Raw genomic sequence first — 27,637 nt, forward strand, 5'->3', positions numbered from 1 at the left:
TAAAGTCTCATTTTTAAGCCATTTCAGATTTTTGAATACTTGTGGTTGGCAGTAATGTGTAATATCTCCATTTCTCTCTTCCCATCTCCAACCTGGCTGCTCAGACAGGAGTGATTTCCTTTTTCTCCTACTCTGATGCGATTAAAAAAAAAAAAACAGGAATCCCAGTGATTTTAGGCTTGTCTACACAAACTGGTTCCAGTTTAATTAAAGGTGTGTTTTTAAACTGATTTAGTTAAACCTGTGCAAGTTTTCACATGCATACATACTTCTTTCTATTTAATAGTGGCTTATCTGGGGTTTAGTTTAAATCATGCAAAACACAGATTAAGTTAAACAGAACTACTCATCTGAACTAAGCATCTAAAATACAAACTTCCATTGATTTAACTAAATTAGTTTTAAACACGCACCATTCGTTAAAATGGTACAGCCCTCCTCACCGGAGCTGAGATCTTTGGGTTGCTCCCTGCCCTTTCAAGTCACACAACCCAGCCCCTCTAACCTACTATATGTGTGACCCTTTCCTCTTTCCATGTAATCCCACCCGTACATTTAGCTACTGCCCCGTCCATGCCCTTATTGCACGGCCTCCTTCCTCAAGCCCCGCGCCCTTCACGAAACCACAGCGCCTCAGCTGCTCACCCCAGACCCGCCCGCCTCCGCTCCCCTCACATAACGCCTTGCACGCGCAACGGCCAAGGCTTGTGGCTGGCTGCGAGGTAGGTCACGTGAGGGGGAGAACCTGGGAGGGCATTTACTTGGTGCGCTAGGCCCGAGTACAGGGTCACGTGACGGCGGCATTCCCCCCCCCCCCCGCTTTCCCTCACGTGACCCGGTTTGTTGTTGTTGCGGCCTCCGCGGAGAGGGTGTCCGCGTGGGCGGTGGCGAGGTCACGTGCAGGGTTTAAATCTCTCCCTGGAGGGAGGGGGGGGTCGGGAAAGGGGCGCTGTTGCGCCGGACTGGGGGAGGCGGCGGTTGTTGCTCCAAGATGGCGGATGAGGAGACGCTGCTCCTCCAACCGCGTAGCGGCCGCTGCGCTGCTGCTGAGAGTGCCGAGCCCCTACCTAAGCGCCAGCGCCTGGACTCGGAAGGCGGCGGCGGCGGCGGCGGGCGGGGCTCGGTGACGGGGAAGGGCCCAGGCCCAGAACGAGGAGATGGGACGGCGCCCACCTCAGGCTCCGCGGCTGGGGCGGCGGCGAGGCTGCAGGGGGAGGTAGCGGCGGCGGCGGACTGGAGTGGCGCGGAGAACGGGGCTGGGCTGCGGGGCCTGCCCCGCGAGGAGCCGCCCCCGCAGCAGCAGCAGGAGGAGGGGGCGGAGACGGCGCCCAGTGGAGACGCGGTGGAGACTGCCATTGGCTGCAGACGGTCGCAGTGGTCACACGGGGCGGCCGACGCGGCTGCCCCGCATCCCGGTGAGGATCCTTGGCCTGCCCTCGCAGTGGGGAGCGGCACCCTTCTTGCCCCCTCCCGTTGCCTGGGGCAGTGCTGTCCCCGCCCTCAATCGCTGCGCGCGGCCAGGCGGGCCTACCCCAGCACTGCCTGCTCACTGGGGAGGCGGCTACGCTTCGAGCCTCCTCTGCTTTTGTGTGACACTAGTCAGCGATATCCGCACCCCCCACACACGCACCTGGGGGGACGAGCAACCTGCCCACGCCATTTGCCACGCCCATTCGGGGCCGGGGGACTAATTAGCCCTCTTCCCCCGGCCTGGAGAGGTGCAATTAATCTCCAGCCTCTCCTAGCCTCCAAGTGTAACACAGCCTGGGCTTGCTGAGAAGCAAATGAATTCCTCAACCGCCACTGAATCACCTGCTAAACACAGGTGTTGGGTGGCGGGAAGGTCAAGCGTCATGAACTCCCTTTGTGATTGGAGGTACAGAGAGGAGCCAGCCATGCTTAGCATCCTATCCTTTTGCATTGCTTATTCAGTTGTATAATTGCTACCAAACAGCTGTACCTTATTAAGGATAGTGATGCTAAGTTCTTGCTCACTAGTCCTTCCACATCTTTTTGGGTGCGTGCTCAATGGGCTCTTGTCCAGTTTCACCTCTTTGCACATATATGCTTGCCAAATGCCCTTTGAGTGTGCTTATTGTTACATGCTGATCCCCAGATGTGGATATTGAACTTAAATGGACATTTTGCACATGCTTTTTACATGGTTAAGTGCGTCTGCTAAGCATGTGTATTATTACTCAAACATTTTCTGCTCCATTCTTGTTCATCTACTTAGGCTTGTAGATGTAGAAAAGTGGTGTAGTTGGCCTCTGGTTTGTACTCCTGTGTGAAAGGGTCACCTACAATGTGTGGGGATTGTGAAAGATTCTTTTTTTCAACTTCTGTAATTTTTATGGGCTATACAACAAACAAAGCTCAATAGACTTACAAATTACTACATTGCTTGTGGACCTGTTAAACAATATACACCTCTACCCTGATATAATATGACCCGATATAACACGAATTTGGATATAACGCGGTAAAGCAGTGCTGTGGGGGGGCTGCGAGCTCCGGTGGATCAAAGCGAGTTCGATATAACGCAATTTCACCTATAATGCAGTAAGATTTTTTTTTTTTGGCTCCCGAGGACAGCGCTATATCGGGGTAGAGGTGTATATCAAACTTACTAGTAATTCTCAGCATATATATATATATATATATATATACTCATTCATAAGCTGAATATTTTTGGTAAAAGTGACCCATCAAAAAGCAGGGGTCAGCTTATAAACCGGTCTAAAATTTGATGATTTTAAACTCTATGAAATCATTCAATTGAATATCTAATACATTGTTGTTTTGTTTACCTGAAGCGTTTGCAGGCACCATTTCCCGCAGCTCCCATTGGCTGGGAACAGCAAACCACGGCCACAGGGAGTTGAGTAGCTCCGTGCCTGTGAATGCTCCAGGTAAACAAAACGTCCCGACCCGCCAGCGGCTTACCCTGATGGCCTGGAAGCCAAAGTTTGCCAACCCCTGAAATATAGGGTCGGCTTATGAAAGGGTCATACAGTTTTTACTATTTTTACTTATCCATCTTGGGGGGGGTTGGCTTATAAACGAACGGGCAAATGAACAAGTATATACGGTAATTTCTAAGCTACTTATTGCCAGACAATTTTTCAAGTACTGTGTATAGTATGCATCCATTACTAACAATTTCAGTTTACCCTCTTAAGTTCACATCATAATTTTCTCAGTTTTATTTCCTGGACTTCTAAAAGGAGACTGATTCAAGTATTGTTGTAAACAAATTTCTTAGTAGCACCGTCTTTAGTTATTAGAAGTGAAAGTTTTAAAAATTCAGTTTTCTTGTCACTATTTTTATTTTGTTTCCTTTTTGTATTTGGCTTACTTTCAATAACTTCTGTTTCATATGAGATGTTATCCATTGAGCATGTGTCATGCCAGCTCTTTCTGTAATTACCCCCAGTGCTGAGAGCTATGGCTGAGAATCCATGATTAAATAAGCATACGTACCTTTCTGGAAACTGCCCTGCTTGAGTAATCCCCTGACTATGCAAGGGGAGCATAGTTAAACTGTTGTTTAAACTGTCTATAATGAGAAGCATTGTTGAGGGCCTACAGAGGGTCCAAACTGTTAACAATGTAGGACCTGATCCTTCGAACACTTCATTAACTTTATTCATGTGAAACATCTCCTTGAAATTAATCTGCCCCTTGGTGGACATTAAGGAATGTGTACTAAAGCCTACATCTTGTGTACGCTAATGTGTACCAACTATCAATTCTTTTTGTTTCTTTATGGGATTTATACTCTGATTTATGTATAAAGATTTCAGGTGAGAGTGGAAACTGTCTAAACACATAAGAAAAGACACTGTGAGGGGAGAGATTACAAAATAGCACTCATACGTTTTAAAACTTTTACAAGTTAGAATTTGAAATTTATCTCTTCTCCCATTCCTTGTTCCTATTCACAACAGAGCTTTAAAGTAATCTGTCAGGGAGAATGGGGTTAGAGTTTTTACTACTTTTTTTGCTGTATAAAGGGTACCTGCTGTGTTTTCTGCTTGTGTGTGTTGGGGTTTTTTTAACATAAGAAAATGAGGATTTATCTAGTTTGAAAGAATATGGCCTTATCCAGAATAGGATAACGAAACTGAAAAGGTTTTGGTTTTTCTTTTTTAAGGAATGGGTAGTGAGGACTGAGTTCCACTTATCTCCCCTTGTTCTTCAACGTAATAACCAGACCTGTTAGATCTGGTCTTCCCCTGGTTTTGTTGGAGATCTGAGGTTCTAACGTATTTGGAAAGTCTAGCTGCCCCCTTAGGTTTTAACTCAACCCAGTCAGCACTATTAAAGTCAGCATGCCTTGTCTTCACTGAACTCTTCTTACATGTTTGCTAAAGCATTCTGACATACTTTTAAATCCTAGTCTAGATAAGGACAGTTTGTGAACTAATGCAATGTTGACCTCCTAGGATTCAGGAAAACAACAAAAGTTGAGCAGTTGAAGTGGGAGTTGAGAGGAAGGGATTTTTAGTAAGAGTGTTCTAAAAGTCCACATCTTTGTTTCTGGTGTGTGGGATTGTGTGTTTTTTTTGTTTGGTTGGGTTTTTTTACTTTTTTTGAAAGTGAGAATTAACACCTATGTATCTTCAGTGATTAACGTTTATTTAAAAAAAAAACTGTATTAGATTCACGACCCACCACCACCCCATGGAGATCTGAAATTTAACAAAATAAATCCTCTGAAATATCCAGTAAAATTAGGGAGGAGCAAACTTGATATTTAAGCTTTTTTTTTTTAAAAAAAAGGGGGGGGGGGAAGCAAGTGGGAACTTGTCCCCTGCACCTCTTTTTCTAACTAGCAAAACCTTTCTCAACTTCTCCGTAAAAGGCCAGATTAAAAAAAAATCCTTTTGCAGGTCATGTCTAAAGCTGTAGTAACATTTTAGCCTCTTTATAATGATGTTTCTGCTTAAAATTGAGTATTGTGATTCAAGAATACTACTTTGTTATACTATCTTGCAGATGACATCCTTTTTAGTGATGAAATCGTAGCCAATGGTTTCCATTCCTGTGATAGTGATGAAGATGACCGAGCCTCACATGCAAGCTCTAGTGACTGGACTCCAAGACCACGTATAGGTAGAAGTTTATATAATGTATCATTTCCAAGATTCTTTACTTTTAACTGTTACTTAATATCTGACCTTTTAATACTGATTATCCTCTTCCTGTTGCAAGAGTCCACTAGGCTATTTTGACACTACTGTATTACTACTTTTCTGGAGATTACAGTTGTGGGAAGTATATTGTATCAAGTCTGGATGGTTAAAGGTGAACAGAAGAAATTCCTTCATCTTCTTACTATAAAGCAGCTAAAATATATTATTTGGCATCTTTCAAACATCACACCACTATATAAAAATATCATGCACTTCGCCAAATTTAACATGTCACAAAATGTTAGATTTATTGCCAAATCCTGTCTACCAGCACTTCCAAATCAAGATTCTAGTACTTCTTATTTCCTGAAAGCATGGTCCAAAATGTTGGAAGCATTATGTTCTTAAAAGGAAACATACTTTGGGAATTAGGTTTCTAATATGTGATTTTGTGCAGTCTTCAAGCATAATAAGAGATGGAATCTTATGTCAACAGAAGTCCTGCCCTGGCAAATCTGTAGGTAGGTTTTTCTAGATAACTCACTAAGAATGTATCTATCTTCAGTGAACAAACAGCACCACTACATCGGAGTCTCATAGTCTGTTATATAGATAAGGGCTGTTGATGAAAAGTGTCTTAATTGGGCTAGTAAGATAAAGTAGTAACAGTCAGCTAAAATGTCTAAAGAATTTTCCTTGATTCAGAATGTTAAGTTAGATTTTATATACTTTGTTTTTCTATAATAGGTCCCTACACTTTTGTTCAACAACATCTCATGATAGGCACAGACCCACGGACAATTCTGAAGGATTTGCTACCAGAAACAATTCCTCCTCCTGAACTGGATGATATGACTCTGTGGCAGATTGTTATAAACATTCTTTCAGAACCACCAAAAAGGAAAAAACGAAAAGATATTAATACTATTGAGGATGCTGTGAAACTTTTACAAGAGTGCAAAAAAATAATTGTCTTGACTGGAGCTGGGGTATGTACATCTAAAATATGTTAGTGTGAAAATAAATGAATAACTACGTAGGTCCCGATCCAACAATTTACAGCAGGCTGCATCCATGCAGAGCCACCCTGAAGTCAGTGGTGCTCTGAATGGGTGCAGCAGTCCACCTGGACACTATAAATCACAGGATCAGGGGCTAACCTTAGAATTGATCAGAAATTTAATTTTACAGATCTTGTATATGGGAGAAATAAAATTAGCTTGATATTGTTATGCCTTAGACAACTGTATCCTAACTTGTCTAGCATCTAAAGGCAACAGATGTAATTTTTTTTTTTTTTATCCCTAGGTACCTGTTCCACAATACTAATTTTCTATCCCCATCTTTGTGTTTGCTGAAATAGATACTGAGATTTTTCTGTCTAATTACTTTGGACCTGATATAACTTCCATTGGACGAAAAACTACTGTTAACTTAGATGAGAGTTGGATTGAGCTTTCTTTGATAGAACATTGTATCTGGTCATTCGGTTGCACTCTTAGAAGTAATCAAACACAGTACATATTGCTACCGTCAAAAGTTCTTACATTTGTCTTTCTGCATACCAACAATGTCATGGCACAGAAGTCAAGGAATAGTTACTTGCTTTGTTTCATTCCTGTTGTAACATGACTGGCTCAAGAGAGAACAGATGTGATAGAGTGTTACCTCTTCACCCCTAAAATGGAGTGTGATAAGAAGTAAGAGATGAGCAATTTGAGACAAACCATTGTGCCCATAAGAGAAGGATACAACCCTGGTACTGCCTAGTTTCTTTCATTCTGTAATTGCTGTTAAGCCTTTAAATTGAAAACATTTGGCTAGAGAAATCATGGTTATACTTATTAAAGTAATAGCATACATATCATCTTAATTTGGTGCTCAAAAGGTGTGGGGGCTTTTTTGGTGGTGGTGGTTTGTTTTTTTTAAACCTAACATTTATTTGCCTAGCGTAAATAAAGTAATGTTAATAAGCTGATCTGCTACTATACTAATTCCTTTTCAAAAGGATGACTTTTCTTGTTTACAACTACTGTGGGAGATCAGTGAATTTCATTTTAGGAAACCAAATTTAGTGTTCTTATTTTAGGTGTCTGGGTACTCATATTTACAACATTTTTAATGCAGTACTAAAAATATATATAAACAGTGTTCTGTTAAACTACTGGTCCCTGACATGTAGATTGCTGTACAGGTGTTTGTGACCTCAAAGCTAAATTAATGTTCCGCCTCCCTTTTCCTGCATATTCGTGGAGAAACTTTACATTGCTCTGTCAAAAAGGAGTCTATCAAAGTAGACATGGGTTATTCAAATTGCCCTTTGTTCTCATTCTTTGGTATTAAAAGTTGGTGGCACACACAAGTTTAGTTCTCAAATATAGCATATGCTAGCAAGCCATCATATCCAAATATGCAGTTGATTTCAGGCTACAAATTGTAAACCTGTATTTCAGGTGTCTGTTTCTTGTGGAATACCTGACTTTCGATCAAGAGATGGCATCTATGCACGCCTTGCAGTAGATTTCCCAGACCTTCCAGATCCTCAAGCAATGTTTGATATAGAATACTTCAGAAAGGATCCAAGACCATTTTTTAAGTTTGCAAAGGTACTGTGTTCCAATTGCTTTTATTATTTTGGACAGTAAAGATATGCCTCCGTCAGACAGAAGATAGTTAGTTCTGCCTTCACTTTTTCTTCATGAATGAGGACAACTCCTAAAGCTACTGAATTTAATGAGGAATGGCCTTAGTCACCAGCAATGAAGTGAAACTAACTAAGGCCATCCCTCATTAAGATAAAGTAAAAAGCAAGTATTACAGAGTTAACAAATTTCACTATTCTCAGTATTTATGTATCTCATCCTAGGTGAAGCCATATGTTGTCTTCAATAGGAGTATTTATAATTAAAAAATACTTTGTTTTTGTAATGGGGATGCTAACACAACCTTTCTAATTTGGGCTGTCATTTCAGGGAAGGTATTGGAAAATGTTTGCCAAGGATGTGATTATCTAGGTGGCCTGATGTTCCATTATCAAGTAATGGCACAAAAATTCTTAGTAGATGATGTTGTCTTCTGAAGAGAAACAAGGAGCATGAGGGACTCTTGGCAGCACATGAGTGTAATGAACATGTATTCAGAGACCTATTTGACATGCTTATTACATCTGGCAACTTAACAAGTTCATAGCATGCATTCAGACTCAACCAGGAGACATAAAATCCAGTGGGGGAGGATGTCTTCGTACACTGGCAGAGTTGTTTGTTTGGGTTTTTTATATAGCTCCTTCTGCATGCATAAAGATGTCTTAAAGAATTTAAACAGTACAAACTGTATATAGGGATCACTTCTGTCACGTATTGGATGGGATGCAGTAGCTTTTTAGAACAATGCCAGTGAAGCTAAATAGTTTTAGGAAAAAGGGAGGCTATCTAATTGAGATAATATGAAAACTCGGATGCAGAAGCAAAATGCAATTATATCCAATTTGGAATTTCCTCAGAACATTAACTATTCCATCAAAAACAAAATGAAATACGATGGGACCTCTAGAGGAGTGGTAAGAACCTTGGAAACATAGCACCATCGCTGACATGGTGCATCTCATTCACTAAAGCACTGTTTAGTACTAACTCAGAGGTTGGGGAAGAAACATCACATCCTGCAGCATCTTGGGTTTCCTGAAGTCTCCCATCCAAATACTAATCCAATCATGTCCTTTAGATACCCAGAGCTCACTGATTCCTTCAGTATCTACAAAATTCACCTCTGCCCCACTGCTAAAATCCTTGTCTGTGCATCTCTCAGAACAATTACTGTAATTTTCCCCCTTTTTTTCTTCATTGCCTCTTTACCTCCAGTCTGCTCAATATTTTGCTACCAAAATAATCACTCCCTACTCCTGCCACACCTTTGCCTGTGTCACCCTTTTTTTCCCTTTTCTTCACTCTATCCATGGGCTTTCTGTATTCTGTCATTAGGACCTTGTATAGTCTTCCACCAACCTACATTTCTGGTCTTACTGTGCTCTACTCACCCTATATTTTCCTATATTCATCCTAATACAATCACCCCTAGTTTTCTTGCTTTTCTACCTTCTCTATCTCCTTCTGCCTATTGGCTTTGTGCCTTTTATATCATTCTGCTTCTGTTTCTTTCTCCTCATATCACTTCTTTAAAATCATCTCAAACATTTATTCCTTTTTTCTCATTAATAATCTCAACATGCTCCTTTCCCCTAAACTGTTTGTCTGTATCTTATTTTATTTGGATTATAAATATTTGGGGGCAGGGGATCTCATCTAAGCTTGTAAAGAGCGATGTGAATTAACTGCACTAGATAAACGTTTAATAGCAGCTATCGTAGCCTGATCGTAATCTGTGATGTAACTTAAGGTCATCAGTACCCATTGCTGCAATTTAGATGCAGATGCCCTTTCTGATGGGTATCCACTTTATGAATTGCTTTCCCTCTGATGGTATGTAACCTTCCATTCCAAAGGTAGAACTGGCACAGGGAGAAGTTAAATTAACTGTTTACTGACATATTTACAGAACTTCTGGTTTTCTGTTTAAACTAACTTCTTTTAGTAAAAATCTGAAATTATGGTCAGTGTTTACCATGAAATATATCTTCCTTATTTTTTTGAGGGAAAAGACTGTCTTCTCTAGTGTATATGGGGAGTTTCCAGTGGACACCGTTTGATTAAAATAACTTTAAATGTTTACATAGCTGTGTTACTAATAACACTTTAGCCTATTAAAACTAGACATATTTAAAAAAATCTATTTAATTGGTACTGCTGTTTTTATTCATATTTCATTCAGCTTGGAGAATGAAAATAGTCAAGGCAAAAACCTTTCAATAAAATTTAGATGTAAAATACAGACTACCTGGCAGGGTCTGTTTGTTGTGTTTTGGTTTTTTTCTTATCAAATTTATGTAAGAATAAAAACAATTATGGTGACAAATCAACTATCGGTGAAAACGTACTTGTAGATGTAGATCTCTTTTGTATAGTTTTCAGTATCACAGTACAAAATCTTAGAATGAGACTTCAGACATTAGGAATGAAAAGTAAATTCTAAAAAGCATAGAATCTTAGGACTGGAAGGGACCGCAAGAGGTTTAGTCCAGTCCCCTGCTCTCATGGCAGGACTAAGTATTATCTAGATCATCCCTGACAGGTGTTTGTCTAATCTGCTCTTAAAAATCTCCAATGATGGAGATTCCACAACCCCCCTAGGCAATTTATTCCAGTGCTTAACCATCCTGACAATTAGGAAGTTAACCTCCCTTGCTGCAATTTAAGCCCATTGCTTCTTGTCCTATCCTCAGAGGTTAAGAAGAACAATTCTTCTCCCTCCTCCTTCTTGTAACAACCTTTTATGAACTTGAAAACTGTTATGTCCCCCTCTCTTTTTCCAGACTAAACAAACCCAATTTTTTTCAATCTTCCCTCCATAGGTCATATTTTCTAAACCTTTAATCATTTTTGTTGCTCTTCTCTGGACTCTCTCTCCAATTTGTCCAGTTTGTTCAGTGAATTTCCACTGAATGCATCCGATGAAGTGAGCTGTAGCTCACAAAAGCTTATGCTCAAATAAATTTGTTAGTCTCTAAGGTGCCACAAGTATTCCTTTTTTCTTTTTGTGGATACAGACTAACATGGCTGCTACTCTGAAACCTTAAACAATCTGATAACATTTACTACCACAAATGCTACCATTAAGGTTATGTGACATTTCAAAAGTCATGTTTTCCCTTGTTCATAATTTTTCAAAAAAACAAATCCACCCCATATCTCCTTTTGTCTGTATCAGAAACTAGTATTCCTGATTTTAGCAGAAACCTGGGAATGGTGAACAATGGTCAAAATGCAGCAATTGAAATAAGGGTTGAATTTGAAATGGGACAATGGGAAGGGAATAATTACAATAACTAGTTGTTTGACTGGAACTGATATTTTGCTCTCTAAATAAGGAGTCTCTGTATTTGCAATGGTTTATTATATATCTTTCTGTATGATGCTGGATCAGGAACTGAAAATGTTGCTCTAGCATTTATTTACACATCCTAATGTAATTCTCAATTCTGTAGGAAATATATCCTGGACAGTTCCAACCATCTCTCTGTCATAAGTTCATAGCTTTGATGGACAAAGAAGGAAAACTACTTCGCAACTATACTCAGAACATAGACACACTGGAACAGGTTGCAGGAATCCAAAGGATAATTCAGTGTCATGGTCAGTGAAACTTTAAAACTACTACATTTTTCTAGATAATGTACACTCAGATGATATAATACAAATAATCTCTCAATGTTTTCCTTTCCTACTTGAAGTAAAACATAAGATGATGCAATTATCCCAAAACAATGTGTGTTAAACTCAGGAAATCCAGAGTGAAGGTTAAACTTAAAAGAAATCCAACTATGTTAAAGTATTGGAAATGTTTAGTTGAGGCACCCACACTATCTTAGCTCTGCCCTGTAATGACTCCATGCTGTAATGCCCATATGATTATGTTAAAGCCATTTTAGTGTTTGTAGTCCCATATTAGATTAAACTGATTTTTATAGAAGCTAAAGTGTTGTTTTTTTTGTTTGTTTGTTTGTTTTTTGGTGGGGGGGGGGGCATTTCTTCATATTGACGCTACAGGGCAAAGTTAAGGTTGTGAGAAAAGAGCTGAATGATATGATTAACTTGTCAGTTATATTGTTCAAGCTAGGCTTGCAGTACAGTGGCTAAATCAATATTAAAAATACAAAGAAAAATACACAAGGCCATCATAAGAGGTTATAAACAAGAACAACAAAATGGTGAACCATAAAACTGATAGTGTGTCCTGTGTGGTTTCCCTAAATGGTAAGAGTCATATGGTCTTTTCTAGCATGGATGGTTCCACATCTTTAAATCTTGAACTAAAAAAAATCAAGTTACTAGAAGGCATAATTCTGAAAAACAGAACCAAATGTCTGGAAGAAAAATGAAAACTTCTATATAAGATCTCTAATTTCGAGTTGTAGCCAGTACCATTTTATATTCTGTTTCATAAGATGTATACAATTTTTTATTTTAATTTGAACCCTGGACTATTGGCTAAGGGGGGGAAAAGACTATATGCATATTTGTTTTTATTATTATTTTTTTAATCTGTTGGTAAACTTTAACTACCCCTTTTCCCCTGTTAAGCCCCAAAAAGCTGAATGAAAACTTTTTGGGACAAAAAACATTGGGGAAACTGTAGGAATTTTTGACTTACCAGTTAAACCCAGATTTGAATCTTTCAGGTGGCTAACTGTTTTTGAGGAAGGTACACATCAACTTTAAAGAAAAAATACAGTAACTTTTCATTTGTTTTAAATAGATTAAATCTTTAATATTTAATCTCTTTTACTGTTTTTATATTATTTTGCACTTAAATATTTGACTAAAACCAACTGGTAAATCATTTTATACTTGTGCCATAGGTTGTAGAAGTGAATAAACTAATATCCAGTTTGGATTTTGGAAAAGAGGAAGCCTGTTTTCTTTTCTACCTATTCACTGTACACTATCACACCCAACAAAACAGGGATGGGGGGGAAAAGGCCATGTACAGATTCTAATTTCAGAGTTTGGATTCACCCAAGCTGCCACATGGAGATTTAAATTGCATCTCTCTGCACTAACCTGGCCCTCTGTTTCTCATTGGAGAGTCACTTCTGGGAAGGGCAGCTGCTACATCTGCTGCCTGCCTTCCCTTTGGATTTCTGCTTGATCTAAGGAGGGAGCAGCTGTAAATTGCTGTCAGGATCTCTGCTAAAGGAAGTTAAGTTGGTGTGTATTCCTTACCTCACTTCCCTCAGCAGAAGAGAAAAGAAAGCAGTCTTTTGGCACCATAACCTTCATCTCTATCTTCTCAGCAGAATTTTTGCTCACAGGGGCTTCTAACACATTGTGTGTATGTGTTGGTAGAAGAATCTGAATCCACTTTAGATGTCAGATGGGAAAATGATGTTTCTCTGGATGTGCTTTTCTGTCTTACCTCCTGTACTCACTGGTACTGTTTCTTTGTGAAAGATTACTGACAGAATAAGTCAGACAACTTCAACTTTGCATTTTTTTTTTTAAAAACACTGTCCATATTCACTTGTTTAGTTCAATATATTTTCAGTTTTTTTAAATAAAGGAACAACTGGATTTATAATAAAGGCTGTGAGCCCGTTTACTCTTTCTTGAGGTCATACATGAATTAGTTTCCAGATTTTGGTCTTTCTCCCATTCTGAGACAGTGGGGCTATGCCTCTTTTCCAATAGAATTGGCAGTTCAGACTTCTCCATAAGGCTTCTGTCCTCCAGCCAGATAGACTTAGCTAGTGCAAACAGAATAACATTTCAGAACAATATATTGCAGTCTGAACTTCTATAGCTAAATTTTGGAGGAGCAGGGACCAAGAACTTCCCCTAACTCTTCTCTTCTCTAAGGGGCAGAAATTTCAAGGGCATTGTTCCTCTCATGCTCCCTGACAAACTTTTGCCTGTACTTGTTCTGCCCTCCCTTCTTATGGTGGGTCAAGGAAAACAGTTGCAGAAAGGTGCTCTGCCTTCATCAAGATGCTCAAGAACCATGGTGTGCCACAGTAGGTCCCATTTCCCAGACCCATGCTCTGCTGGAGGAAGGGGCTGAGAATCTGGATGGCTTCCTGGGATCTGTGCTTTTCCCCTCACCAATACTACTTTAAGCACCTCTGCTAGGGCAGCTCTCTTCAGCTGTCAGGATTCAGTAAACTGAAAACCATATTTGCCAATAAAAAAAACTTCAGGAGTATGTCCAAAAATCCCCCTGATTCCCTAGACCAAGCTCTAAAGGGAATGTTTCAGGCTCTTAACTGAGTCACTTGGCAAGGAGTCTGGCATCCTTTCTATTCTTGTCCTATCCAAGAGCAAGATTTTGGTTCTCCTGGATTTTACATTAACTCCAGCACACCTCCTCCCGTAATAAACAGCAGGAATGCAAGTGCAAACATTCAGCTTTCCTCTCTTCTTACTCCCAAGAAGACCAAAACATTATATAAGAGGACACATGACCACCATTCCTCCAAAGGAAATATTACAGCTGATATCCAGGGAACTAGGTCACAGTGAAGTGGATCTTATTGCACCCAGTCAACACAAAGGGAAGGGAACTAGAACAGGGAAGCAGACTAAAGATCACTATGCCTTTTCCCCTCCCACTGCATCCTCCTTGCACTATGAAGAGTGATTCGGAAAATGGAGGCAGCAGTAATAATTACTGTCCACCTCCAACTGGCCAAGAAGACTGTGGTAGTTGGACATAATATAGTTGGCACACTGCTACTTCATCTTCCAAGAAAACAGGATCTTCTGTCCCAGAAACCAGTACTGGAGCCTGACAGCCTGGCTGAGTTCAAAACAAGCTGGGATACTTGTTCAAAGTAATAAGCTCTCCTGCACTCACTTAAGCTTTCCACCCTTTTGACCTATGGAAGAGTTTGGAGAAAGTTTTCATACTAGTGTCAAGGTAAAAACATCAGTGTCACAAAACTAAGCATTTTACTTCTTCAGAACTTCTTACAAGAAGGTCTAGACTTGGTCCTAAAACATCTTCCAACCCAGTGTTGTAAACATTGGTTCACAAAAGTCTGGTAGATTACCTAAGTTCCTAGACCACCATGCCAAATCAGCAGTTAGGTATATCTGCTCTTCCGTATTAAGCTCTTGCAACCCATACATTTGAACCTATGGAATCCAGTTCCCTGTATTTGCTCTTCATAAAGACAAGCTTGCAGGCCACAATTAGGATGACAAGAAGAGTCTCAAATCTCTTGAATGAAGTAAGACTCATAATCAAGGCTGATTTCTGTGAGTTGTAAAAGGAAGAGTTATTCTTCCCTCATTTTACCCAAAGTGTCAAGAGCTATAGGAAAAAGCATGGTATGTGCTAAATGCACGAAGAGTAGTGGAAATATGCTTTAGTAGAATTTATCAATGAAGTTGAACATTGGCTTGTATCTTCAACTGGTGTAAATTGATGTAGCTCCAACAAAGTCAATGGGGCCACAACAGTTTACACTAGCCGAGGTTCTGGGCCACAAGTAAGGGTGGCAATACCACAGCTGCCCTACAATAACCTTGCAACCCCTCATAACCCCCTTTTGGGTTGGGATCCCCACTTTGAGAAATGTTAGTCTCCCCTGTGAAATCTGTATAGTATAGGGTAAAAGTATACAAAAGACCAGATTTCATGGTCTGTGACATGTTTTTTCACAGTCATGAATTTGATAGGGCCCTACTTATAACTACTACTTTGGGGGGAAATTGAACACTTTATTCTGGTCTCTCTCTCTCCTTGCTAACTTTTACTGACTGCTTGCTGCATAATAAGTATTTCTGACTAGAAAAAAGGGAGAATCAAAATGGAAAACTAGTTTCCTGATTACTTTTCAGTAACTAATCCTTGTGCACATACCTTAGTCTGCACCACAAGAAATTCTCCAGCTATCTATATGAAGGCATCCTTCAGGTTTCCTGTATATAGCTAGCTCTGCTTTAAAAAAAAGTAGTAGTATTAAGTTATATTCTAATCTACTAAAAAATTAGTTTTTTCCCCTAACGCTTTAGAAATACTCACCTGACACAAGAGTGGAAGGGGCATGACATGACCAAGCCTGAACTGCTCTTGGTATTTATAGGAAGAGAGGCATAGCCCAAATGCCTCAAATGGAGGGTTTCTCTCAGAAAATATATTACCAAATAAGGGTTTCTATCTTTCAGTTCAGTTAACTGACTTTTTTTTGAGACATTTGTTCCACGTGTAAGTCATCATGTGAGACCATATAATATTTTTGTCAAACTGTCACTATTGTATAGTTTAACACACACCGCCTTCATCCATATATATATATTTTTCAGGTTCCTTTGCAACAGCTTCCTGCCTCATCTGTAAATACAAAGTTGACTGTGAAGCTGTTCGAGGAGACATTTTTAATCAGGTAAAAAAAAAAACTTAATTGGTCACAGTCTTTCAAGAATTTATTACAGAAACATCCCCGATTACTTCAAGGACAACTGTCAGCTTCTGCTTTTTAAATATATGTATTAAACGTGCACTAGAAATGTTTCATTAAATTCAAAACACTTACATTTATATTTCAAGATTTTCCTGCAGCACTTGCAATCCAAATACTATTATATGGGAACCGGATACATTTCTAATTAATTTCACTATCTAGTTTCACTGTATAATTAGTTGAACATAATACAAATGGTTAAAAAAATAAAGTGGATTTAACACTGTCTTGGTTTTATTAATGTAAGATGATGATAGTAATGCAGGTAAGGAACTCTTCAAATATTTTTAATCTGAGTGTTCCTTTAAATGTTCCAAGGAAGTTTTGTTCAGTCTGGGTAAAATTTGATAAACAGCACGTGACATATGTAAGTAAAGCTGATAAAATTATAAAGCTGTTCTTGCATCCTTTGTTAAAAAGATGGGGAATCAAATGGGCCCTTTGACACACATTTTCAAAGGCTTGTTTGAAGCTATTGTCATATCTCTCTAGCCCTCTGTGTTGTGTGACATGCTCCAGATTTAGGCCAAGTAGTTCCTACTACTCTTCCTAATGTAGAGCAATACTATATTGGACAGACCCTACCCCCAGCCCCCCTCTTTATTCCCTCCCCTTCAAGAAGCAGAGGGGTTTCTAAGAAGGTGCTTAGCTGGCCAGGAGGATCTGGGAAGGGAAGAGAACTTGTTTACACAAGTGGAGTCCTAGCCTAGGAGATGGGTCTCTGCCTGTCTAGTTAGAGGCCACTTCTCAGATGGTTCTGCCACAAATGCTTAGTGTATCCACAATTAGTCTTAATTTCTCATTTAAAAAAGCAAGGACCATAAACATTGAAACTCAGTCTCAAATATAATGATATAAGAGGAAGAAGGTTATTTGGCAAATAGGAGGTTTACTGTAAAGTTTAAATTGAAAAATAGAACTACAGTTGAGATGTGACAGGCCTTTTTGAGGTGACTGCAGCACTCTGAGGGTTATTTATAATATTTGAAGTGTGCAATAATGCCCATGAATAAAGTGTGATTTGTATTGCTATTAGGAATGTTCTATATAAGCACTCTTTCTCCTGCCTGGGTACCTGTTGCTCTCTCAGCTCTGAACCAGTGGGTTTTCAACTCCAAATCTGACATCACTGAGGCTTCTTCTCATGGCTTCGTTTGTTTGATTGTTAGTTGCCAGCTCTCCCTCTGCTGACACACTTGGATCACTGCACTGATGCCCAGAGCCTCGTCTTCTGCCTTTGTACCAGAAAAACAGAGACTTTTCTTTGGGCTCTCCCTATTCTATCCAGTCAGGATTAATATTATTTTAGCTATTGCCTCCACTTCCCCTCCCTGCAACATCTCCTTGTATTCTAGCAGTAGTTCTGGTAGATAGTGTCCTAGAAAACTTTAGGGAAGACAGGCATTTTCTTTGCTAGGAAATTTTACAGCATGTTTAGAAGTGCAGTGCCTAGCAGTAAGATCAAAAGGGCTTCTCTTTCTGGCTCACCTCCATGCTCTTGCAGTTCCTTCTATTTGCAGCAGTGCTGTAAGACTACTTGGAGCCACTTAGGACTATCTTCCTGTGGCAGGACCTGACTTTTTAAATAATCCCAGACAGTTGGTGGGTGGGTGTTTTCTATTGCAGTTTAATGTGTCCACTGCTGAACGTGGCTTCCAAGAGCAAAGAATAGGTCAATCAGAGGAAAAGAAAATGCCCAAAAATTGGTTTTACCCCCTCCCGTTCTTCAAACTGCTCCAATAGCAAGCTCCTTCCTAGGGAGGAACGATCTCTCCAGTCCCCAATCCTGTCTGGTTCTGTATCTTAGTTCTCCACTGCCTCTCCTAAATGTTTATTTTAGGGGCTAGTTAATGGCTCCCTCCACAGGAGGAAACTCTCACCTAGCTCAGAAACCCCAGGTGGTTCTCTGCTTCAGCACCCCCTTTGCCTCTAACAAGGACTTCCCTCCCCATTCCTTCAGATAAATAGTTTTCAGTCCTAAGTCCTTATAGGAGACTGTTTCCACTCTTCTTTTCCCTTCTTTCCAACTTCCTACTAGATAAAAAATTGGAGGTTGCCAGTTTCCTCGGTCCTTTAATTCTTAACAAATTTTGACTTTTTTTTTTAGCCTTGCTCCTTCTCCAGCCAGATTTCATTCTAAATCAAAGGGGGATGTTTGGATAGGAAATGAAAATTCCAGACAGCTTATTATCAGCAGAGACCTCCTTTTAACCTATGATAGACGGCATTGTAAAAATCTCTTAATTTTGCTGCTTTACTTCATTCTTCTGCCTTTGCTTCTCTGCCTCTCCTAAAACAGCTAGAGTGTTGTTGTCCACCTTTAACATCACCAGTGGCACTGTGTTCTTTGCTGTCCAGTATCCACGACCACCTATCTAGATAAGAGGAAGAAGGAGCTGTAGACCTGGAATGAACTCTTGAGGAAGAAGATATAGTTTTCTCTTCAACTTTTCCTGAGGACATCATTTCTGTTTTACTTCTAATTACTTCAGACCATTTCAAGAGTTACTAGGACATGTGGCAGAGGTTCTAGAATTAGAAATAAGTCCAGAAGAAGATGCACCAACTTTTGGACATACTTAAAAAAAGGAATTTTTCTTTTCTCTCCTATCCCTGGTCCATTAGTAATGTCAGGGGCCAGTAAAAAGCTCCAAGTCAGGATGAACCTTCTTTCCCAACAGCAAGGATGCCAGCAGGAATAATTTTGGGGGGATGGGTGTATGGAGAAGTTTACTCTGAGGTACCCTGGGAATTTGAGTGACCAACTATCTATTCTAGCTATAGAATCATCGAATATCAGGGTTGGAAGGAACCTCAAGAGGTCATCTAATCCAACCCCCTGCTCAAAGCAGGACCAATCCCCAATTTTTGCCCTGATCCTTAAATGGCCCCCTCAAGGATTGAACTCGCAACCCTGGGTTTAGCAGGCCAATGCTCAAACCACTGAGATATCCCTCCCCTTAAAGTCCCCTTTAACTTCTCAATATCAAATATCAGCTTTTGAAACAGATGCTCCCCCTTAACAATCATCTTCCTGAGAATTAGTGGAGAAGCTCATAACAGAAAGATGTATAACAATGAAGCATAGCTACTTATGCTTCAGACACTTTGGACTGGATAGTGGCGTCAGCTGTTTCACTGAGAGAATATTTTTGTCACAAGTCATTGAGCCTTTTGTCTGAGATTCAGGCCCATGAGAATGGGTTTTTTAGCCTTAAGATGAATGAGACCTGGAGAAAATGAAGGATACCATTACTTTGTCTCTGGGACTCCTTAATCTAGATTAAAAGAGGGAATGCCTCCATGTCTTTTTCCTTACACAAAAAAGACTTTACCTTACACATCCTTAAGTTTCCAACCGCAGTTCCAGAGAGCTGTTGTTGGCATCAACAGAAGGAGGCAGAGCAATGTAAAACTCTTCAGGCAGAGAGCAGCTAAATGCTCTGTCGTCATCTTTATCAGCAGTTCATCAGATCTGAAGTTTTCTGTGAGAGCCCAGAGCAAGTTTCAACTTCATCCTCCTCCTCTGTCCTCTTTGGGGAGCAATTGGTTAATTTCCCTTTGGCTTGGGATACTAGAGACCATTTAGTCTGGATGTGTGATCCAACTTCACGCCATACCATCTTCCAGCCCTCATGCCATCTCACTTCTCTGGGATCCCTCTTGTGAGAATCTGTTCAGAGCAGGAGTGGATTCCTTGTGTAAAGACTGGAATTGCAGAGAGAGCACCTCAATACAAAGGGGAAAAAAATCTATTTTTGGTTTTTCAGAGATGGTTTTTGTCCTATTGTGGACCTCCAGAAACCAGCCAGCTTAATCAGAAAATTCAAGTTCTGCATGCTGACACCAGCTTCCATTATTTCTGCCTCTCACCCACAGTACTAGTTCATGGTTCTCTACTTAAAAGATGTCTTTTTTCCATAGAGCTTTCAGATTGGCTCTCAAAGTTTTTGGCTTAAAAATCTGCAGATGCTGCCTGGAGATCTCTTCACACTTTTATGCAGCACTAGTCTCTTGATCTGCCATTGAGATCTCATGCTTGCTATGGGAGGGCAGTTCTGAGTCTGTTTAATGAGAACACCTCAGCCCTCCTTCCTAGGAGTTGTACTGCGTGCAAGACTACAAATGGGAACCTGCAGCGGCCACCTCAAAGAGAGATTATTCAGCAGTAAGTAGTTTTTTGAGAGTGTTGTCTCTGTATATTCACACTCCTCACCCTCCTTCCCTTCTTTTCCTAAATTCAAGTCTTAGCACTCTGTAGTTTAGCAGAAAGAACTGAGGCAGTTAAGGGTGCATCAACTTTCTGTAAACTCCATTCCAGACATTCAGAGCTGTGAGAGAGGATACTTGTGCATCCTTAACAGGCACTGCTTTCCAGAAGGCTCCCAAAGCTCAGTGGCTGCAGGGGAGTGGACATTACACAAGTGTAGATATGGAGACAACACTCTCAAAGAGCTAGTTTCCAGTGAGCTGCATTTTTCTGTCCTGTGCAGGAGTTGAAAATTTATTAAGGGAGTCTACCCTGGTGTCAAAATGCAAAGTTTTTCTTTTTGCGGATACAGACTAACACGGCTGCTACTCTGAAACCTTTAAAATGCAGGTTGTTCCAAGATGTCCCAGGTGTCCACCTGATGAACCACTTGCCATCATGAAGCCAGAGATAGTGTTCTTTGGAGAAAACTTACCTGAGCAGTTCCATAGGGCCATGAAGTATGACAAAGATGAAGTTGATCTCCTTATTGTTATTGGGTCTTCACTGAAAGTAAGACCAGTAGCACTGATTCCAAGTAAGTGGCTATTGCTAATAATTTTGGGGAATAACAAAGAAAGCATTCTGATGCAAAAGTTTCTGGTGAAGACAAATTTAAAAATGTAAGATAATGCGCACCATCTAGCTTCTGTTCCACACAATCCCAACAAATGTTTGAGATCTTCCTTGGTTTTGGTTCAGTGTGGAAGCTGGACTGATTATCTTGTTTTTTCTAATTCAAGCATATAATTAGGGAAAGTTTCCTATACAAATCTGATAAGAGGGACAAAACAAATCTAAATTTTATTTTTTTTTTAAACAAGTGACAAGGAATGTATCAAAGCAACAAAAATCTAAAATATTAAATTTCTTCACAAAAATACTTCACGGTTGGTTTGTCTGACTTCATTATATGTTTTAGTTCTCCATCTCTGCTTTTCACAGATGTTTCCTCTCCCCTTGCACTTGGATCATAAAAAAAATTTATAATCTCTCAAATGTTTGATAGGGAGTGCTGGCTTGACAAAAAAAAAGACAATATATATTTTGTCAAGGTCCGCTTTAAATGTAATCTTTATTTTCAAGCCTTTGTTTTTAAGCACTGTGCAAAACTAGGCAATGTGTATGGTGGTTGTGTAGAAGTTTTAGTATCCTTGAGTCCCCAGAACTGGTGTGTAAAACTGTTTGTGCTAGTGTAGACTGGACAAAACTAGCCCCATCACTGTTTCAGAAAGTACTTGAAAATCATTGTCAGCAATGGTTTATTTGCCTGGTGTACACTGAGTTTACCAATACTGTCTGTTCGTTTGTACAAATTTGTGAAGAGATACTAACGCCTTATCAAGTTAAAAAATGTTAGTTTGGAACAATTGCTGGTCAGTTGTTCATTGTTATAGTGTCTGTTTTTGTTTTATCTGTGGGCCTTCTTTCCTCCATAGGTAAGTTGTCATTTAGGCTGAATGGGGAGCATGAAATTATGACCATAGAGTAAAGCTTTGCCTCACAGATCATTTCTCTCCTTACTTCATCCTTGGATAAAGTTGGATGTCTTTAGTCAGCTATCTGAAGAATCTGAAGAAAGATGGGTCAGCAAGTTTTTTGTTCCAAATATGAAAAGGCAGTCAGGTTAAGCAATCCTTTGCATGCAGTGTGGTTTGCAGTCTCAGAATGTTTCTGTTGCTCTAGTTAAAGGGATATCATTAACTGAAAGTCACACTTCTATCTGAAAATTTTTGCACTGTTTCAAGTAATTCATAAATTATTGTAACTTTTCTAAGAGATTAGAGAAGTCTCTCTATTTGTTTACTTGGATCATTTGACAGTAACTTGTTTCACTGTAATCAGTTTCTTCTGTTTGCATAGGTTTTTTACATAGTAACAGAGTAGAGGAACACTTGTTTAAAAAATAAAAGGAAATGACTATAAAGCCACAAAATTGTTGGTAGACTAACGGCAGGTATAACACCTGAAATTACTGTTTTTTAATTGACTAGATTTTAAGTTAATTGTTTACTTCTCAAACTTCTTTGTTTTAGTCTCATGAGTGGGCATATAGAGAGAACTTGGAGAACTCCAACTAACAAACTTTTGTTTTATCAGTAATGTTAGTGCATTCTATCTGCTGTTAAAAAATTTTACCTTTACCAGAAATATAAGTATTTTTAAAGTTTTGTGGTGACTGATCTTTTCTGTGTGTAGGTTCCATCCCCCACGAAGTGCCTCAGATCTTAATTAATAGGGAACCTTTGCCTCATCTACACTTTGATGTGGAACTTCTTGGAGACTGTGATGTCATTATTAATGAATTATGTCAAAGGCTAGGTGGTGAATATACAAAACTTTGCTATAACTCAGTAAAACTTTCAGAAATAACAGAAAAACCTTCACGAATGCACAAGGAACTTGAAATGCATTCAGCTGAGTTACCACCTACCCCTTTAAATATTTCTGAAGACTCTAGTTCACCGAACAGAATTACACCACCAGATCCTTTAGTGGTACCTTCAGTTGGATGCTCTCAGAGTAAGGCAGAAAATTCTGATCCTGCCCCAGAATCTAAAGGGAATTGCATGGAGGATAAATTGCAAGAAGCACAAGCATGCTCAGAAAACTCTGAAAGTATTACTGGCCAGTTAATCAACTCAGAACATATGAAGGATAATAGATCTAACAAGGAGGAAAATAAAGAGAAAAATGAAATAACTTCATCCGTTGAAACATTGAGGAAATGTTTGGCAAACAGATTTGCAAAAGAACAAATTAGCAAGCGGCTTGATGGTAAGTGTAAACTCACAATCAACATCTTGATTTTCATATGTAGGATATGAGACCTTAAGTATTTTAAAGCAATAAAATGTTGTTAATTTGTTTGAGGCAGTAGAGAACATTGTTTCAGGAGACACTTCAGTAATATATGAAGTAAAATCTATTTTAGAGAAGCAAGCAGGAATTAGTCTATGTGCAGTGACAATGAAAAATGCACGATTTGACTAGAGACATGGGAAGAATCTGAAGAAAAACTGAAGAATCCTTTCTCTTTTTCCTACATGAAATAAACAACTAAGTTATTAAAGCGTACTGTGGGGGGAAAAGCAAGATTCAGGGAGTTGGAGATTATCAAAAGCCAAAGCTTTTAATTGCTCTGCCAAAGTTACTTTTGGTGAAGCATTAATTTGTTAATCTTTTCACACACTAAATTATAAAAACATTGAACAGAAGTTTTATTTACATTTCAGTATAATGGCTATATTGCAATATTTTGGGTGACAAAAGCATGATACTGAGTGGGAAGCAAATCTCGTGACATTTAATTTTCTCAAACTGTCACTGTAATTACACGCAGTAATAGTGATGCTGTGAGATATTAATACCAGCACTTCATCCTACTCATTTTTAGTTGTAATAGTTTGAAGAAACTTTGGAGTTTCTGCAAATCTCTATGGTAATTCTGTTGCATAGCCCATTGAATGTTCTGGTGACATGAAATACATAGAAGTTACCATTTCACTGTTACAAAATGAATTGGCATTGACAAGCTTTTAGATGGTCAATTCTCCGCAGCAAAGACTGTCTTTATCTCTATTTGTACAGCACCCAGTATAATGTCCAGATTTTGTGCTATTGTAATATTTAATAGTGCATAAGAGTGTAGGAAAACATTTCTAGAGCTGGGAAAGACAAGTGCTTGCTGTAAGAAAGTAATGAAAAGAGCTGGGCTATAAACACACTGCCATTCTTTTGTTGTGAAATTTTCTTTTGTTTTTAAACTATGCAGTATAGTATGCATACATAATGTTTTACCTCCATTAAAACCAACACTTCTTATCTTAAAGAGTTTAGAATCTAATCATTGCTTCTCAGAGTGAAGAAAAGGTACTCCAGTGAGTCGATATGGAAGTGGTGGTCAGTATACCAAAGCAAGAGAATTGATGAAATTAACACACTTTACCAGAATACGAAACTTCAGTTGGATTAAAACAGATTAGATAGAAAGCTGACAAACAAGATGTCTGAAACATAAAGTACACATCATTTAAGAAATTTCCTAAATATGCCTATCTTCTCTGAATGAAGAGAAGAGATTTAGGGGATAGTCATGAATAATTTGTAAGAAAGCATATGGTGCCGCTTCAATAAAAGTGAACAAAATGCATTGGTGCACTAAAAGGAATAGACTTCAAGAACAGAGGCATTGAAATGAAAGCGTAGTAAGTTTAGAATGTAACATTAAATATATAAATATTTCTTTCCTTATCTGTAGAATTCATTACTGCAAGTGTGTGAGATTGTTGGGTTGTTTTTTTTTTTAAAGAACTGGGTAATCATGAATATTAATGTTGAAAGCCTTGAAAACCAATACTGTTATGGATAACTCAGCCTCATGCTTTAGGGCTGAAATTGATCACAAGTGGAAATCAGGAAAGCATTATCCATTTCTTGTACTGTAATGCATAATTTGTATTTAACAAGTATATGTTATGGGAAGACTGAGGAAAGGAATGCCTTGCTTTCCTATGCAGTATCTGGTATTTGTCACTACTAGATGCAGGATACTGGACTATAATGGTCTTATAACTTGTTCCTGTTAGATTTCTGCATAATATTGCACATTTGGAAATAGGTTTTGTGGTTAGAAAGATTGCACTGCAGCAAAATTTATTTTTACTTAACAATTAAGCAGATTACTCTTAATTGATTAAATGTATTTCCAGGTACTCAATACTTATTTTTACCACCAAATCGCTACATTTTCCATGGGGCTGAGGTATACTCAGACTCTGAAGACGATGTCCTATCATCTAGTTCTTGTGGGAGTAGTAGTGATAGTGGTTCTTGTCATAGTCCAAGCTTAGATGTAGAAGATGAAAGTGAGATTGAAGAATTCTATAATGGCATGGAGGAGGAGGATGCTCCAGAAAGAGAAGAGGAGACTGGATTTGGGGAAGATGGAGTGGTTCAAGATGCAGTTGGTGAACCAGCTTATATAAATGAAGCTGCAGGAATTGATCGTCCATCAAACAAATTGTAAAGTAATCATTGACGGGTTACAGGAACTTTTCCACCAGCTTTAGCATGTTGAAATGAATGTTTACTTCTGAACTTAAAGCAAGGAAACCATAAGGATGTAATGTTCATAAACAACTAAAACAGATTTTCATGCAGTTTTTTAAAACTTTTTTCAATAAAATTTTGTAACTGCATTCAACACTAATTGTTTTATTTTAAAAAAGGTACTAAGAGTATCTTTAAGCAATTGTCACTATGTTCACTTTTATTAAGTTTATTTGTGTGATCAGGCATCTGTGTGTGTAAATATACATGCACACATACAGTATTTTTGCTTAATGAATATCATATATTATTTTTAAGCAGTTTTGAAAAAGCCATTGGAATGTTAAACTAATAAAAAGGGAACAGCTAATCTAGACCAAAGAATGGTATTTTTACGCCTCATGGCTTATAACAGTTTGGTTTATTTATAACCTCTTTGTCCTTCTGCTAATTCTTTCATTCTTTTATAATCTGTCATTGAACACTGGCATTTTTCAAGACTTTCTGTGGCAGCTACTTTTTGCTTTGTTACTTTGAATATTTGAGACCGTGTCAGTAGATAGTTAAAAATAAAACAAGACAGAGAGCACTTGAAAATGTTTTTGCCTTTCTGAGACTTATATAAAGTGCTCTGAAGAGCATCATGCTTAATTAGCATTTTTGAAGGATGACTGATATTTCCTGTGGACATGAAGCATTGTCTATATTGGCTCATAAAACTATAACAAGACAATAAGAAATGCTATGAAAATATTTGTTTCTATTAAAGAAACAAATTGGATTCTCTAACTGCAGAAGTTTTTCAAGTTCTTGTATAAAAGATCTATCAGTGTAGTACAGCTTGCATAAATCCTTTCTGATAAACTGCCAAGCTGTTAAAATGCAAACTATTATGAATTTGTAAATCTTACTTCTAGGAGAATGTAAGGAGGGGAAGATCTTTTCCCAAATATCTGAGTGCTTATCATTTGAACTAGTTTCTCCCTTTTCTGTTACACAAAAAGTTGGCAATTAGCTGCTTACACTTCTAAAGTAATTGGTAAAATGCAGTGTAACCATAACTCAACTAGAAAGCGTGCCTCTTTGAGGTTTTGTCTCCTGTCTGGAGAATGATACCTTATTACCTACTAGTTCAGTGTTTTTGTACTAGAAAGCAAATCAGCTACTGAAATTGGCTCCTACAGTGTATCTTGAAATGCTAGGTTGCCTTAAAACTGGATGTCACACTTTTTTTCAACTGTAGATTTGTTTCCATGCTTTTAGAATTAAATATTTTGCAAAATTGCACAGTATAGTAGCAAGTGAAGCATTTGTTTTCTATAAACCACTTTCTTGCAACACTGACCCAAAAGAACTCTACAGCTGTAGATTATTCATACTTTGCTTTAATATTTATTACATTTTGGAATATGTATAGTAGCTGTTCTTTAAACATAAAATCAGTTAAGTAATTCAGAGACTTTCAAATGTATTAAGAATGGCCTTCTGTGTTCATCTAAAAAATGTTGGCATGTTGTCTCATGGTCCAAATTTTATGTCAGATTTTATTTGGCTACATTACAGAATGCAGTATGTTTAGTTTTCACTTGCATGTCACAATGTATTAGTTTGTGTTATAGGAGATATTTTAAATTGAAAGATTTTGTTTTAAATTATTTTTACAGTAAGGATTGTTTTCTGCTCTTTTATATTGTATATAGTGTCTTTTATGTAATCTACTGGCATATGTTTTGTAGAAGACTGTTTAAAATGACTGGCTCTCTTCCTGCAACTTTTGAAATGCAAACCAGTGTTTTATACTCGTACACTCTCTGTTCTAAAGTCTATTAAAATTGTCATTTGACTTTGTCCCTGTTAAGAATTTGTGTACAGAGCTTTAACGTATCTTATAAAAGTTCTAAATTTGTCAACTGATGTCATATGAAATATTTACAGGTGCAGGCTGTGAAACATATTTATTGTGGCTCTTTTTCTCCCTTACAGTTTATTTCAGTGAATGTGAAAAGATAGCTAAGTGCTGGCGCAAGAGCTTCTCTGTGTAGGAGAGATACAGTCGTGACAAAGAGTTTTTTTTTCCCCCTTACCCATTGAGTGGCCCCTTGGAAAAGAAAGCAGGAGTGG

The 27,637-nt window shown here is 38.6% G+C and overlaps 1 protein-coding gene across 1 annotated transcript; it reads left to right on the forward strand.

Moving 5' to 3' along the window:
* Positions 1-957: 957 nt before the first annotated feature.
* On the forward strand, positions 958-27,310 carry SIRT1 (sirtuin 1). The gene is made up of 9 exons (XM_074958874.1): positions 958-1,415; positions 5,002-5,118; positions 5,886-6,127; positions 7,592-7,744; positions 11,239-11,386; positions 16,058-16,137; positions 20,816-21,002; positions 22,664-23,242; positions 25,177-27,310. Exons 1-9 carry the CDS (start codon positions 992-994, stop codon positions 25,491-25,493), a joined length of 2,247 nt encoding a protein of 748 aa, XP_074814975.1. The 5' UTR covers positions 958-991; the 3' UTR covers positions 25,494-27,310.
* Positions 27,311-27,637: the final 327 nt, after the last annotated feature.

Source organism: Natator depressus, chromosome 7, assembly GCF_965152275.1.
Source record: "Natator depressus isolate rNatDep1 chromosome 7, rNatDep2.hap1, whole genome shotgun sequence".
Taxonomy (NCBI): Eukaryota; Metazoa; Chordata; order Testudines; family Cheloniidae; genus Natator; species Natator depressus.

Coding starts and splice junctions, on each gene's coding strand:
- SIRT1 (XM_074958874.1), top strand. CDS start 992: ATGGCGGATGAGGAGACGCTGCTCCTCCAACCGCGTAGCGGCCGCTGC. Junction 7,745..11,238: donor CATTTTTTAAGTTTGCAAAG/GTACTGTGTTCC, acceptor TCAATTCTGTAG/GAAATATATCCTGGACAGTT. Junction 21,003..22,663: donor ACCAGTAGCACTGATTCCAA/GTAAGTGGCTAT, acceptor TTCTGTGTGTAG/GTTCCATCCCCCACGAAGTG.